We start from the raw sequence: 14,987 nt of genomic DNA, 5'->3' as shown, positions 1-14,987 counted from the left end.
TTGGGGACCGAGTATGCCTGTGCTTGCGAGGTACGATCTTGGCTAATGTGATATATACTGGGCCGACATGGATCTGGGGTAGAGGTGGGTTACATCGCGCTGGTGCCTGTCCTGGCTGACGAGCGAGCATCGGCATGTGGGTTGTGCTTTCGACCAGCCGTCGGCCTGATCGTAGAGGCTCCCGGGGGAGTTATCATGACAAACGACGGCCTTTGTGCGTAGGGCCTTTATGCGTAGGTCCAGACTCGACCGGCAGGGAACAAGTACATAACTAGTCCCCAAGGCAGCGCTCTGCCCTTGTTCAAGATCGTGGGGTCCGGACGAGCTGCCTGTTCTGGCTGTGCGGACCGGCCTTCAAGGATGTCGACCATGGGCCTGGGAAGCGAAGCTCGCTGGGCATGAGTCGAGACCAGATGAAGACTTCCGAATCACAGTGACCATGACTGACGGCGCACAAGGTTGCTTTCGCGCGTGGGCAGCATGGATTTGTGAGGACGTGCCCGGCCATTCTGATGGAGAAATGGTAAATGCCCGAAACGTCTGTTTCACGATCAATTAGTATAGGCCAGAGACAACAGTAGCAGCCAAACACGGACCAGTAACTCCCTAGGTATAGGTAGGGCCTCCGATGGTGGCGCATAATCAGGCGCAATGTGAACGGCCTCAGTCGTGGCCCTTGGGATACTGATTATGGCGTTGCAGGCGGTCCAGCCAAGGCTGCAGGACTGGCACGCCTGGTTGCATCTGGTCGCAGCAACGAGGGCAGATCACATGCTAACCGACGGGAACATCTGAGCTGTGGTCTGACGCCGCAAATGAGCTGCACCTCGCTCTCATCTGCGCCGACCGGCTGGAATTGCTGCTGCTTGCTTGACAGGCGCTGCTGAGGCGCTGCATGACCAGAGCGAGAGGGGGATAGGTGGGGGGGACGCGCTCAAGGTGAGTGCTGTTGACATTAATGGCAGCGCTATTGTCCAGGAACACCTCACTTACCGCATCACCACTCATCCTCCCCTGGCAACGCCTCCTCAACACCTGAAGACGATCACTCGCGGACGTCAGGCTGCAGTGGCTGGCTGGGGTCTGCATTTGCAGAGCGCTCGCTGCCGCCTGCCGTTTGTGGCACCCTCCATCCCCAGATTTCACGCGTGCCGCCGCTTGGCCAGTCACATGGCTGACCCCCCGTCAGTGGCTTCTGGCCACCATCATGACTTTGTCGGCCTATGCCCGCGATCTGCCGACCTGCCCACCGCAATCTGCAGCTATCCGGCCCAGTGACGACACGGACTTCTCGCTGTCCATCCCTGCACGCGCGTGGGCACTCACGTAGCTTTCCCGGGGTGCTGGTCCTTGGCCGCTTCTCCGCACCGCTCGCCAGTTCAGCAGCATGCGTCACGAATGGTCACAAGGCTCGATGACGGGGCTCCTGCCCGGCTCGAAATCCGGATTGGCATCTTTGCCTCCTGCTTTCGTCCACCCAGGCTGTCAAAGGCCCGACTTCACCGCTCAAGCGGGCTCGGCAATGGAACCATGGGCGCCCCCAGATCATTCTCCAGCTTTCAAGGGTCCTTTTGCATGAGGAGCCTCTCAGTGGTGGAAGATCGAAATGTCGACCCGTACGTCGTAGTCCGCGTGGCCGTTCCGCAACAGCAGCAGCATCTCTCGCTGTCTCTTGGCATATGTCCATTTTTCCATGGTCGGCCTGTCGAGCAGGACCTCTACCACAGCAGCCCGTATCTCCACCCTACGCGCCGCTCAGGCAAGCCCTTGTGCGACTGGTGAAGATCATAATGCAGGTACATCCAGTATCACGAGCAGGGAGAGACAGTGTGGGCATCACAGGTCAGCGCCGCCACACCCCGCTCGTCAGCAGGTACTTGTTCCTGAGCTGTAATTGGGGTCAAATCACAGGAGCCTCGGGACCCATCCGGACATGTCTGCACATAGCGTGCTTGTATCGCTCGCCCATGGTTGCAGTGAGGATCTTGTTGACAGGGCGGTTTGCCGCCCACCGTCCCCGCAATGGTAACTTACGAGGCAGGAACATGCGGATCCTCAGGCAGATATATAAGTATTCTGAGTTGCCCATCCGAGACATGCCTCCGCCCTGTTGGCCCGTCACGGCAGTCGATCACCATTGCGCCTCTTGACTCAGCATGCCGAAGGTATTGAGCCTCTCCGTGGTGGCCCTCCTGGGCGCGGCCTTTGTGTCTGCAGACCAGCTCGTCGACCGTGATCCTGTCCCCGCCGGCTATGTTGCCAATCCTTACTATCCGACACCACACGGTGGTGGTTGGACTGACGACTGGGCCGAAGCCTACGAGAAGGCTGTGGCGCTGGTGTCCCGAATGACGCTTGCAGAGAAGACAAATATCACAGCCGGCACTGGTCAGTTCATGGGCCGCTGCGTCGCCAATACTGGCAGCGCCAACAGGGTCGGTTTCCCACAACTGTGCCTGCAGGATGGTCCGTTGGGAGTTCGCACGACCCCCAACGTCACTGCTTTTCCTGCTGGCATCACGACTGGTGCGACCTTCAACAAGGAGCTCATGTACCAGAGAGGTGTGGCAATTGGGCAGGAGTTCAAGGGAAAGGGTGCTAATGTTTACCTCGGCCCATCTGTTGGCCCCTTGGGCAGAAAGCCTCGTGGTGGTCGCAACTGGGAAGGCTTCGGATCGGATCCCACCTTGCAAGGAATTGCTGGTGCTGAGACGATCCGTGGCGTGCAAGACCAGGGAGTCATTGCTACGATCAAGCACCTGATCGGAAACGAGCAGGAATTGTATCGCATGTACAACCCTTTTCAAGCGGCGTACAGCGCCAACATTGGTCAGTAATGCCAGTTGCCTCATATAGATGTCCTTGCTGACTTTGACTTGTTAGATGACCGCACTTTGCATGAGCTCTACCTCTGGCCATTTGCCGATGGTATCCATGCCGGCGTCGGTTCGGTGATGGCCGCTTACAACGACGTATGTCCGCCTACTACCCCCTCTGAAAAATGACCCGCGAAGTCGTGTAGATGCTGACTACCTCTGAACAGCTCAACGGCTCGGCCACTCACCAGAACAGCATGCTGCTCAATGGTCTGCTCAAGGACGAGCTTGGCTTCCAGGGTTTCGTCCAGACAGACTGGCTCTCTCAGTTGTCTGGTGTCGGCTCAGCGCTGGCTGGTCTTGATATGACCCTTCCTGGAGACACCCTTGCCAACGCGCTTCCCCTTTTCGGATACAGCCACTGGATGTACGAGCTCTCCCGCTCAGTGCTCAATGGCTCGGTCCCCGTCGATCGCCTCAACGACATGTGCACTCGCATCGTTGCCACGTGGTACAAGCTCGGCCAGGACCAGGATTACCCCAAACCCAACTTCCATGCGTGGGTAGGCTCCGCGAACGGCCAGCTCTACCCAGGCGCATTGTTCTCTCCGTCGGGTCTCGTCAATGAGTTCGTAGATGTGCAAGCCAACCATGCCGTCGTCGCCAAGCAAGTCGCCCAGGAAGCCATTACGCTCCTGAAGAACAATGGGAGTTTTCTGCCTATCTCAACTAATGTGCCCATCAGTGCCTTTGGCACCGATGCACGCGCTGACCCCCAGGGCATCAACTCGTGCACCGACAAGGGCTGCAACCGCGGTACCTTGACTATGGGTTGGGGCTCAGGTGCTGCCACTCTGCCTTACCTTGACGACCCAATCGGCTCGCTGAGGAGGAAGGCGGCTAATGTCACGCTTTACGACACCAACACTTTCCCCAAAGTTCCAAAGCCATCCAGTGAGGAGGTCGCCATTGTCTTCATCAGCTCTGACTCGGGCGAGAACACCTTGACCGTGGAGGGCAACCACGGTGACCGCGATAACACCGGTCTGGCAGCCTACTTCAACGGAGACGAGCTCGTGCGCAAGGCCGCGGCAACCTACAATAATGTGATGGTGGTGTACCACACTGTCGGCACCGTCATTGTCGAGCCCTGGATCGATCTGCCGCAAGTCAAGGGTGTCCTAATTGCCCATCTTCCGGGCCAGGAAGCTGGCGACTCTCTGACGGAGGTCCTGTTCGGCGAGACTAGCCCGAGTGGAAAGCTGCCATACAGTATCTCATACTCCGAGGACGAATACCCGGCCAGTTTGAGCCTGGTTGCCACTCCCCTCAGCCAGACACAGGACACTTACTCTGAGGGCCTCTACATCGACTACCGCCATCTCAACAAGGATGGCATCAAGCCTCGCTTCGCCTTCGGTTACGGCATGAGCTATACCACGTTTGAGCTCTCTGAGGCGAGCGTTTCTGCCGTCACCAAGCTTGACAGGCTGCCTCCGGCAGCACCAGCAAGGCCCACATCGCCCATCTCTGCCATGAATACCACAATCCCCGCTGCGTCCGAAGCGTACGAGCCCTCTGGCTTCAACAAGATCTGGCGGTACCTGTACAGCTGGCTGTCCAAGGGCGATGCGGACAAGGCCTACGCCATCGGCTCCCGCGGCAGCTCGAAGTATCCTTACCCGAGGGGCTACAGTGGTGTGCAAAAGCCCAGCCTGCCTCCTGCCGGTGGTCCCAACGGCGGCAACCCTGCCCTCTGGGACGTCGCATACACCCTCTCGGTCAAGGTGACCAACACCGGCTCGACTTACTCGGGCAAGGCCGTGGGCCAGGTGTACATTCAGTTCCCTCAGGGCACGTCCTACGACACGCCCATCATCCAGCTGCGCGACTTTGCCAAGACGGCGGACCTTGCACCTGGCGCCAGCCAGACGCTCAGCTTCCAGCTCACCCGCCGCGACCTGAGCGTCTGGGATGTCGTCGAGCAGAACTGGGTCGTGCCGAACCCTTCCGGCGCCTACAGGCTGTGGATTGGACAGAGCAGCGCCGAGCTCAACACCGTGTGCTACTCGGATAGTCTGACGTGCGAGAGTGGTGTTGCCAGCCCAGTTGTTGTGTAATGTGCGCGGGAGCGAGAACCGCACTAATGCAGCTGGAGGGTGCTTTGCGTGCTGGGTATTTCTGTCCGTGGTTCATTCTCTCCATTGTGGGGGAGATTGGGTCAATGTGTACATTTTCATAACAACGATGGATAATGATGATCAATGAAACTCTCCCTGCTTGATTGTTTCCATATCAGAGGACTCGCAATGCTTGACTGGTCACCAATAAAGCAAGCGCGCTCTGTGCTATTTTGCTTGACTGCCATAGATTCAGCTGCACAGTATCACCGCACCTATGCGCTTCAAAAGCACAGGTTGCATGCCGCACCACCGAATACTGAAAGCCCGATCTGTGGTGCCAAGTAAAGCTCGTTTCACAGACGACTCGGCCTCATGATAATAAAGTGTGCGCGTGCTCGCCCCTTGACAATTAACTCATCCGCCCTGCCTGATCAGACGATCGTGATATTTGTTGGTATTGGTACATATGTATCCATACGCTTTGCTCTGGTATGGTGTCTCAAAATATATGGTACATGACGCTTCGCCTTGTCAGCTTCCAAGCCTGCCACGACAATCATGCATAGTGCCTCATTCGTCTGTGCTGCATAGACGTTCATTGACCCTAGGCAGTGGCTATGTCCTCCGGCGTTGCCTAGTCGTTGCTCCTTCTTCCTTGTTCCACGGTTATATCGTCGTTGATTCGAAGTGGTGCTTTTCGGGGCATTCCCTTGTCCGAGAAGATCTGGGTGTGATTCGTTTGTGTTTGGCGCAAGACAGTATTGACTTTCTGCTTGGCCAATCTCTCATACCCGCTTCGACAAGCCAATGCACTCCGTTTCGGAAGAGATCAGAATGCCGATTGGTCTTCCATGCCTCCGTTCCTGCTGGCTCCTAACTGCCCCTCCACGTCACCGCCATGAAAGCACTGCTCCCTCACATCATGAGAAAGCATACGCCTCTGTTCTTTCTGTTCCGAACCATGCTGTGATGCCCCCGCTCACATGGACAGCACGCGCCTGCCCTTGACCCTCCTCCTCTGCAGGATCTTGCGGCCCGTCTGGCTGCGCTGGCGCGCGAGAAAGCCGGACCTGCGCTTGCGAATGAGGCGACTGCTGCGCTCGAGGTTCGGCCGCGGGCCGCACCGGATCTGAAACGCGCTGCCGATAAAGGCCGGGTGAGAGGTTATCGACGACTTGGGTACAATATCTGCTACCACTCCGGCGTCTGTTGTTGTGGCGGTGGCGGTGGTGGTTGCGTCTGGAGTGCTGGGCAACCGCGCGAGGGTGTTTGTGGCGGACCGGAAGACCGGGTTCCGAGCTGCTAGAGATGGGCGGAGAGTTGGAAGCGATGTGAATGTTCTGCGAGAGTCAAAAAAGTCAGCATTGGTTTCTATGGCAGAAACATCAGCTGGCCGTCGGACCTTTTTGTTATGATGGTCTGTGTCGGGGTGTATGACGCCCGTTGGAGAGCGGCTCGGCAGCTCGAAGCAGCAAGTGTGGTGGAGCGCATCGTGGCTGGAGGGTGTAGCCGTGAGGAATAACACAGTCCAGGGGTATATTCAGACGCAAGAATGTCGGACTGCCACTGGTTGCGCTGGTGTCGATATCCGATATTGGCCGTATGTGAAGCTATTCGCCTGGCCAGGCCTGAAAATTGCTTGGTGTTGAGCCGCCGTGCAGCACTCCTGGCGCCGGGGGTCCACTTTGAGGTCCCGTGGGTGGGCGAATGAATGACGGCCCGCTGCCACCTGCACCATACAAAGCATCATCCTGACCACTCAATCGCATAACGTAATCCACGGGTGAGCGGGTCACACGGGTGAACGGGTCACTTTACTGCAATTTAATTGAGGTTCACTTCCTTCTCCTTTTTCTCCACCTCCAATCATGGGACGACAATCAATTGAAAGTGATTTGGTTCTAGCGTTAAATGCGCTCCAATCCGACCCAAAATTAAGCGTACGAAAGGCTGCGCAGATCTATAATGTATCTCGTACGATACTCCAGCAACGATACCACGGCCGAGCTGCGAAACACGACACCCGACCACCCTGCCAGAAATTAACCTCATACGAAGAGGAGAGTATCGTACGATACGTACTCGACCTAGATTCGCGTTCGTTTCCACCGCGGTTAAGTGGTGTTCGAGAAATGGCGGATCGACTCCTCCGCGTACGCGACGCGCCACGCGTTGGAACGAACTGGGCCTCAACCTTCGTACGACGACGACCTGAGCTCCGTACGCGTTTTAATCGAAGAATCGATTACCAGAGGGTCCTTTGCGAGGATCCGGACGCGTATCGCGCGTGGTTTGAGCTCGTACGAAACATAATCGCGAAATACGGGATCCACGATGACGATATCTATAACTTCGACGAAACGGGCTTCGCGATGGGCAAGATCTCCGCCGAAACTGTCGTTACGACCTCCGATCGACGCGGGAGGCCAAGAGCCGTACAACAAGGCAATCAGGAATGGGTTACAGTAATCCAGGGTATCGCGTCGTACGGCTATTCAATCCCGCCATACATTATCTTCGCCGGGAAGGTCCACCTCGACTCCTGGACCGCGAATAGCCCTCTACCGGCCGACTGGGTAATCGCGCTTTCAGAAAACGGTTGGACGACGAACGAGAGAGGCCTAGAATGGGTAAAACACTTTGATTTCCATACAAAGAGTCGTACGAAGGGTACCCACCGCCTCCTTATCCTCGACGGCCACGAGAGCCACCATTCCGTCGATTTCGAGCTCTACTGCAAGGAACAGAATATTGTCACGCTCTGTATGCCTGCTCATTCGTCGCATAAGCTCCAGCCTCTCGATGTTGGGTGTTTTGGACCTCTGAAACGGGCGTACGGTAAAGAAATCGAAGGTCTAATGCGGGCGCACGTAACCCACGTTTCAAAGGAGGACTTCCTCCCAGCCTTTTATAAGGCGTACGACGCTGCAATGACCAAATCAAACATCCAGGCAGGCTTCAGAGCGACAGGCCTAGTACCGTACGACCCGAATTATGTGATTTCGCAGCTAGATATGAAGTTTCATACGCCGACACCACCAGGTTCCTCTGCTGGACTACCACCCCCATGGGTTTCAAAGACGCCGAACAACCTAATTGAGACCGAATCGCAGACGAAGTATATTGAAAATCGCATCGTACGACACCAGAATAGCTCACCGTCGTCCATCGTTGAGAGCCTACGGCAGCTGAGAAAAGGAGTTATAATGATGGTACACGAGCAGGACCTTATGCGCCAAGAGCTCGCCGAACTTCGAGATGCAAATGACCGCCTCAGCCGCCGTCGTCGTACGAAAAGAAAGCAGCTACAGAAAGGAGGGTCCCTCACGATTGATCAGGCAAAGGATTTGAAGGCTCAAATCGATGCGACGCAGCAGTTAATAGCGGAAACGAGTCAGAATAGTGGTCGTACGAGGAGGCCCGAAACGCGCGCGCGACGATGTGGCGTCTGCGGCGAGCCCGGTCATAATGCTCGTACGTGTCAGAAAGTTGTATCTGCCTCTGAAGAAGAGGATTCTGAATAGTTTGAATTGATTTAAGGCGTTGTGGTTAAATTGTCTTATATATTGTCGTACGAGTTACTGGAAGGTGACCCGTTCACCCGTGTGACCCGCTTACCCGTGGATTACGTTATTCCAGGTTTGCAGGCCAACTTGGCCATCACCTCAGTCGTGAAGGTCATGTCGGTGTGAATTTAAACTTGGGAAATACGCGTACGATGACACTGGCAATTGTCTGTCGTAATATATTCGTGACGGCTTGGTGATCATTTGGTGATGTTTGAAAGCGGCCCATTTAGCGCCAGCTTCAGACATGAAAGCACCCCAGTGCGGCTTTGACAGGCAAACAATAGCTCAAACACGGAAGGGTAACGACGCGGAGTGCCACCGCCATAGCTGTTTGTCGTTTCTGAGAGGCTCTCTCGACCGTTATGGGCTCCGGATTCATCTTTACTCTCACATTCCTCTCACATGAACTCTTACGGGCCGAATATGAAGTGCACGGTTATTTCAAATCCAGTTCTACGACCCTAGGCCCTTGAGCACCTGGCGTTGAGCCTCAGATCATTGGCAAGGACGGGAACACTTCTCACACGATTCCAGGTGGTCTTCTTCTCGACGATGCACAAGGCTTCGGGCGAAATGAAAACAATCAAGAGATGCAACAAAAATTGCGGCATGCACGATGGGAAGACCCATCATGCAGCATGATCGACGCCACGCTGTGCAATGCAGGTCTCTCAAGCTAGAACCGGCGATTCATGAGCTGCCAGTTCCACACCAAGGTAAGTATGAAGAAGAGAAGGAAAGTCAAGAAGAGGGCAGAGGCGGAGGAGAGCAACTACTTATACTGCCTGCTCGGGTCCGTGGCCGGCTGGTGCCCACTTTTCGCTGTGCTGCCTAGCCGCGACTGCCTGCCCAGGTGTATTAAATTGATGCCAGGCCAGCAGCTGCGGCAGGTGCGCGGGGGACGCGCCTGGAGGGACCCTGTCGCGTTTTCACGCGTGTCAAGTGGCTGTCTCCATCCCAGCCAGACCAGACCAGGGCCGTGCTTCGAGATTCCATGCATCGGCTTCGTTAGCACCACCGGCTGTCTTGTACCGAAGCCCAAGCACAAACGACGACGCATTACACCACATAGGTTGAGTCAAAGCATCACAAACCTCATAGGCTCTCGAGACAACGCAGCACGAACTGCCCTCCTGAAGCCCTCATTGGAACTGAATGGTCGCAGCAACTTTCCCAGACACTTTCTCCAACTACGCTCCCACTCGGCGACGATAGGCACACGACTGTCGCAAGACGGACACTTACTCATTGAAGGGCTCTGTGGCCGGTGTCTCTCAAACAGTGATACCATTGGCGAAGGCAATATTCCTCCTCAGAGCCACGCCGACCTGGACATAACGGCACACCTTGCCCACTATGAGCGAGCAAAAGAGCCCGGACGGGTTGGCAACCCCTATCAAGGCGGTCACGGGTATGGCTTCTCCAAATGTTGGCGAGCTTGTGCATTCCTAATCGTATCATGCAGAACAAACCAACCTCAACTTGACCCCCAGCTCGCCTAGCTCCCCGTTGTCCGACGTCCCCTCCGAGAGGGAAATAACACCTCCGGGTGATGCTTCTACAAACCACAAACCACAACTACCTTTGAGCGAGAAGGACAGCAATCTCCAAATCAGTCAGGCTTCGATATCGGACCACAAGTCAAACAGCTTGATCTCAACTTCCAGCACGAGTGACTCCACCCTCAAGATGGCAACCAAGCGCAAGTTGACTCAGGCGGAGAAGGATGCCCAGGAGAAGGAACGGGAGCTCAAGAAACAAAAGAAGGCCGACGAGGTCCAAGCCAAGGAAGCGGCCAAGGCTGCAAAGGCTGCAGAGAAAGCAAAGATGGACGCTGAAAAAGAGGCCAAGAAGGCCGCCAAAGCCGCCGAGAAAGCCGAGGTCGAGGCAAAGAAGGAGGCCATCCGCAAGCAGAAGGAGGAACAAGAGCAGGCTCTTCAACGTAAGAGGGCGAAGCAGCAGAACATGTTGGCCGCCTTTGTGAAGCGCGCGCCTTCGACCCCCGTGAAGACGAGCACGACAGAAGCACAGACTCCCGCAACGGCAGAATCCGCAAGTCCAACAGTTACGACGACCGAACCAGCAGCACCTCAGGTCTCCGCTTACCACCGCCTCTTTCAACCATTCTTTGTAAAGAGCGACGTCACTCTCGCTACAGTACCCTTTAAGATGGATGATAACGCGAAGAACGTGAAGTCGAGCATTCTTGACGAGCTCATCTATAAGAAAAGGGAGGCAGCGGCGGTGCACCCATTCAACCCAGCCCAGACCTTCGAAGTCCACGGCTTCTTCAAGCCACGCGGAATCACGCAAAAATCGGTCAAGGAGATTATGGAGGCAGCCAGCAGCGAACACATCAAATCCGAATCCCAAACATCCTCCAATGAGCTCATTGATGCTCAGCGACAACTCAATCACATCCCGATGAAGGCGCTCAAATTCTACGAGGACGTCCGCCCACCGTACATCGGCACGATAACCACACCTCTCGCCACGTCGACTTTGCGCAGACTATCGAGGCGCCCAACGGGCAGGAACGTGGAGAACTTGAACTACGATTACGATTCTGAGGCCGAGTGGCAAGACGACGATGGCGAAGACCTCATGAGTGAGGATGAGGAGGAAGACGCCGACGGGGATGATGAGCTGGATGATTTCCTCGACGATAGCGACGACGTACCACCGCTTGCGCGCCCAACATTCCTAGGCGAGACGCAGCCGACGGTTGTGGGCATCTGCTTCGAAGGCGAGAAGGATAAGAGTTCGAGTGTTGTGCTGGAGAACTATAAGATGGAGTTCCTTCTGGGTAAGTGTGCCAATCCAGATAATGGGTCGATTTGTCTTGCTAAGCCTCTGCAGAAACATTGCCAGATGCATCCATCGATCCGTTCTCTACTTCATACTGGGAGAAGCCCAAGAAAAAGGCCAAGGAGTCAGCACCTAGCATGTTGGCTGCTGCCACCACAAACAGCACTTTGAACACAATGCAACCGCCCCCGGCACACGCCTTCGCCGTATTGATAAGGAGCAACGGCAGTGGAAGTGGATCCTCGTCAACTACACCATCACCAGCAATCGACCAGAAAGATATGGTTCCTGCGGATATTCTCGAGGACTTCAAGCGGACCATTGTGTCGGAGGGCTTCCGCGAGCACACGAAACTGACAGTCATCGATCTCTTGTCCAAGAAGTTCACCTCTTGCACGAAACCACAAGTCAAAAAGACTCTCGAGCATATTGCAGTTCGTGAGACTGTCCCCGGAGCAGCCAAGTCCTGCAAGCACTGGCGAATTCTCCCGGCCTTTTCCGTTTGAAGTCAGACTCTTCTGATTGCCGCCTATTTACGCTGTTACGACAAAGCATTTGTTGGTCATTGGGGAAAAGCCTGGTGTCCGGAGTTTTGGGGTGCTTATCTGATATCCCGGTGTACCGTGCGCTATCTAGAGGTATTTTGTCGTCTAGCATCGCCAAGCACACATGCCATTGCTAGGCAAGCATTACAGGGGGAACATAGCATGTACATCACATAAACAAACCACGTCCTTGTAAACAAATTCTTAGCCATGCTGTATGCAGATTTTGTGGTTAGCATGTCTAAGTTTTGATACTGCTTGCTGCAAGCATGAGACAATCGGCCAGGTCGATGTGAGATGAAAACGGTTATCTTGAATGTATGATATCGACGAGAAGGGTGTCTATTTAATGCTGGTTTGTGGTTTCTCTACCACGCCGCACCAAGTAACAAAAATAGACACGCGGTCGTCCACACACAAGTTTGAGGCTCGGATGACTTCATGTTATACCCATACTGGCTGGACCAGCAATGTGTGAGAGTACGAGTTGATTTTTCAAGCCCTCCTGCACCTGCCATTTTAAGGGCCCTTTGAATCTCATTGCCAGATCGACAGGGTGAGGACATCCCCCGGACTTACTGTTTTGCTTGTATTTGCCCACACCCACACACCAAAATACAAACATTTTGTTTGAGCACGCTACGTTCGTCCTCCGCCTTGTGAAATAGTACCGGATTTTTTCCCATTCAAATCCCCATTTCGTAGAGAACGCTGTTAAGCGCTGCTGTACTGCCACGACGGAGGAATGGTCCTTTGAGACTGTAGGCATCCGCACCGCATTGCCCTGGCTTTTCAGCCTTGGGGTCCGCGAGTTTGGGGCCGATCCTCATGTTGACCAGCATACAAAGCACTGCACGACGGACAAGACAATGTGGTGGAGACGCAAAGCACACGGACAAGACGCCCGAAGCATCAATGCTAGATCAATAGATATATCCTCGCTGCTAACCAAACAGATGTGCGCTGGTAAGGGCTCGAAAGCCAATCATACTGTACAGAAGTATTTGTGCTAACATACAAGGGATTGTCCGCGAGAGCATCAGGGGATCTGGCGTTGCCCAGTTCAATGCACAGGACCGGATGATGTTTACCACCATGTCGGTCCCCAGCAATTGTGGTGTCTGCCCAGAGCCACAAGGAGTGGATTCCGCCATTTTCCTCTGCTCGATCCCAGAGTCATCTCACTCTACTAACCACTCGTCCCTGTGAAATCAACAGAGACACAGCGGCTCATCTGCCACCTTTTCTTGGATGGCAAATAATGACTGTGGCCTCTGAGGCCATTGTAGCGGCCAGACCAGTAAACACTTGTGGACAACAAGCACTTGGAATTGCAACTGCGGTAGATTGTGGGGTTCCACCGTCAAAATATGACTGGGGCCGCATTGGTAAGTTGAGGAACGCCGTTAATGCGAAAAGTGCAAATGCGTCGAAAGAACCCCTTCGCGGTGTATAGGTCCCACTCTACGACCAAGACTAATCGTGCAAGCCGCCATTTATTTTTGTTTTTTTGTGGCGGCGACGTTTGAAATAGCCAGATCGAGAGCTCGCCAAGGTACCCGCGGGGGCTACAAGCGGCCGTGCCCCAAATAAGCGACCGCGTCTAGCGCATGTGCTGGCCATGGTCTCTAGGCGCGAGGCTCGTCTTGAGTCTGTCGCTGATTCTTGTTGTGGTGGGGACGCTTATTGGCGTTGTTGTCGTGGTGAGGAGTGTTGGCAGCCTGCTGCTGGCTAGCATCGTGGCTTTTCCAGACGAAGTTGAGGTCACCAGGGTAGATGGAGGAGACACAGCGCTTGACGGTTTCCCTGAGACAGACATTAGAACAATTCGTGAACCACGCAGTGAAGACGGTCGCTGGCTTACTTGATTCTGGGAGTGGCTGGACTGCTGTGGCGCAACCAGATCGAGAGGATGTCCTCATTGTTGCGCACACTAAGCACCACACCACAGATTTCCTCGTTGTCCTCGCCGAATTGGTCCCCAATGCAGGCCAGCAGTGTCTCGTCCCAGAAGCGGTTGGCAGCTCCCTTCTTGAGACGGACCACCAGCTTTCCACCCTGCTTGTTTACATCATCTTCCCAGATTGGGCGAATACCTTGCTTGAAGAGGTGATAGTCTGACTTCTCGGGCAGATCTGAAGGGTGCTTGAGATGGTTGTACACTGCCCAGAACTCCTCGGCTGTGGTCACGTGCGCAATAGGATGTAAACTCCTCTCATACTCGATGTAGCCGTTCGCCTTGCTGATCGGTGGTCGGAACCAGAAAGTCCACCCGTTCCGGAGTGGGTGCGAGGTGGCTGACGACTGCGGTTTCCCGGTGATCTCTGAAATTGAGCCCATCGAGGGCTTGCCCGTCGCAGCGCGCGAGAAGGCGTCCTTGGCGGTCTTTTCAGTGGACGGCGTCTTGCTGCCACCACCAAGTGCGCCCCATTCTCGCTCGTATGGGTTTCCTGGCGTCTTGGGCGTCTTTGCAGAGCTCGCGCCTGCAAAGCCAAAGGCGCCAGAGCCCAGGCCGAACGCATTTCCAGCTCCGCCGGGCGATGCCAGTGTGTTGGCCGGCGTCTGGGTGCCGCCGAATGGAATTGGGCCTCGGCCGCCGTGCGAGGATCCTGGCCCGGAGCGTCTCGAGAGAGACGAATAGTCGCGAGGGGCCGAAGAGTTGTCGTGCTGACCAGGGGTCGACAAGGAGAGGTTGCCGACACTAGAAGATATATCAGTACGACTTGAACGAGCTGGACTTCCGTCTGACTTTAGGGCCGGGGTGGCGTGGTTGAAGGGGCAGGGATTATGTACTTGTTACGGCGGCTCCATATCGAGTCCTTGCTGTCCATGGTCATCGACGCCTCGCGGTGATGAATTGCTACCGAATCGCGAGAGATGGGGCCAAGCAGATATCGAGAACCACAGGAATTGGAGAAATGCTAATATGGTCTGGTTGGCGGCTGTCCCAAGGCTGGGTGCTGCGGGGTGGTGAAGAGCAGTGGAAGTGCGGTTGGAGTGAAAGGTCTTCCGCGCGAAACACTGAGCACTGCAACAACAAAGGGCCGGTGAGGAGAGCTGGCCCGGCGGGCGGGCAGGAGACGGTCGTGAATGGGTGAGGCTGGCGGCTTGCGCAGTGATGCTGCA

At 55.3% G+C, this 14,987-nt stretch overlaps 4 protein-coding genes across 4 annotated transcripts; 2 read left to right on the top strand and 2 right to left on the bottom strand.

The window, feature by feature from the left end:
- Positions 1-2,156: 2,156 nt before the first annotated feature.
- On the top strand, positions 2,157-4,936 carry B0I36DRAFT_373681 (beta-glucosidase 1; the record flags this gene model as incomplete). Its single annotated transcript, XM_046160215.1, has 3 exons — positions 2,157-2,829; positions 2,884-2,972; positions 3,044-4,936. 3 exons carry the CDS (start codon positions 2,157-2,159, stop codon positions 4,934-4,936), a joined length of 2,655 nt encoding a protein of 884 aa, XP_046014268.1.
- A 982-nt stretch (positions 4,937-5,918) lies between these two features.
- On the bottom strand, positions 5,919-6,430 carry B0I36DRAFT_362101 (uncharacterized protein; the record flags this gene model as incomplete). Its single annotated transcript, XM_046158597.1, has 2 exons — positions 5,919-6,279; positions 6,342-6,430. The coding sequence occupies 2 exons, from the start codon at positions 6,428-6,430 to the stop codon at positions 5,919-5,921; spliced, it is 450 nt and encodes a 149-aa protein (XP_046014267.1).
- A 3,767-nt stretch (positions 6,431-10,197) lies between these two features.
- B0I36DRAFT_362100 (chromatin assembly factor 1 subunit A-domain-containing protein) lies at positions 10,198-11,822 on the top strand (the record flags this gene model as incomplete). The annotated part of the gene is made up of 2 exons (XM_046158596.1): positions 10,198-11,314; positions 11,368-11,822. 2 exons carry the CDS (start codon positions 10,198-10,200, stop codon positions 11,820-11,822), a joined length of 1,572 nt encoding a protein of 523 aa, XP_046014266.1.
- Positions 11,823-13,489: 1,667 nt separating this feature from the next.
- Positions 13,490-14,692, bottom strand: B0I36DRAFT_362099 (translation initiation factor eIF 4e-like domain-containing protein; the record flags this gene model as incomplete). Its single annotated transcript, XM_046158595.1, has 3 exons — positions 13,490-13,667; positions 13,726-14,562; positions 14,655-14,692. 3 exons carry the CDS (start codon positions 14,690-14,692, stop codon positions 13,490-13,492), a joined length of 1,053 nt encoding a protein of 350 aa, XP_046014265.1.
- Positions 14,693-14,987: the final 295 nt, after the last annotated feature.

The sequence above is a fragment of the Microdochium trichocladiopsis genome (genome assembly GCF_020744255.1).
Source record: "Microdochium trichocladiopsis strain MPI-CAGE-CH-0230 chromosome Unknown B0I36scaffold_4, whole genome shotgun sequence".
In the NCBI taxonomy this organism is placed as follows: domain Eukaryota; kingdom Fungi; phylum Ascomycota; class Sordariomycetes; order Xylariales; family Microdochiaceae; genus Microdochium; species Microdochium trichocladiopsis.
Note: the sequence above shows the minus strand (reverse complement) of the source record. Positions and strands in the feature narration are given on the sequence as shown.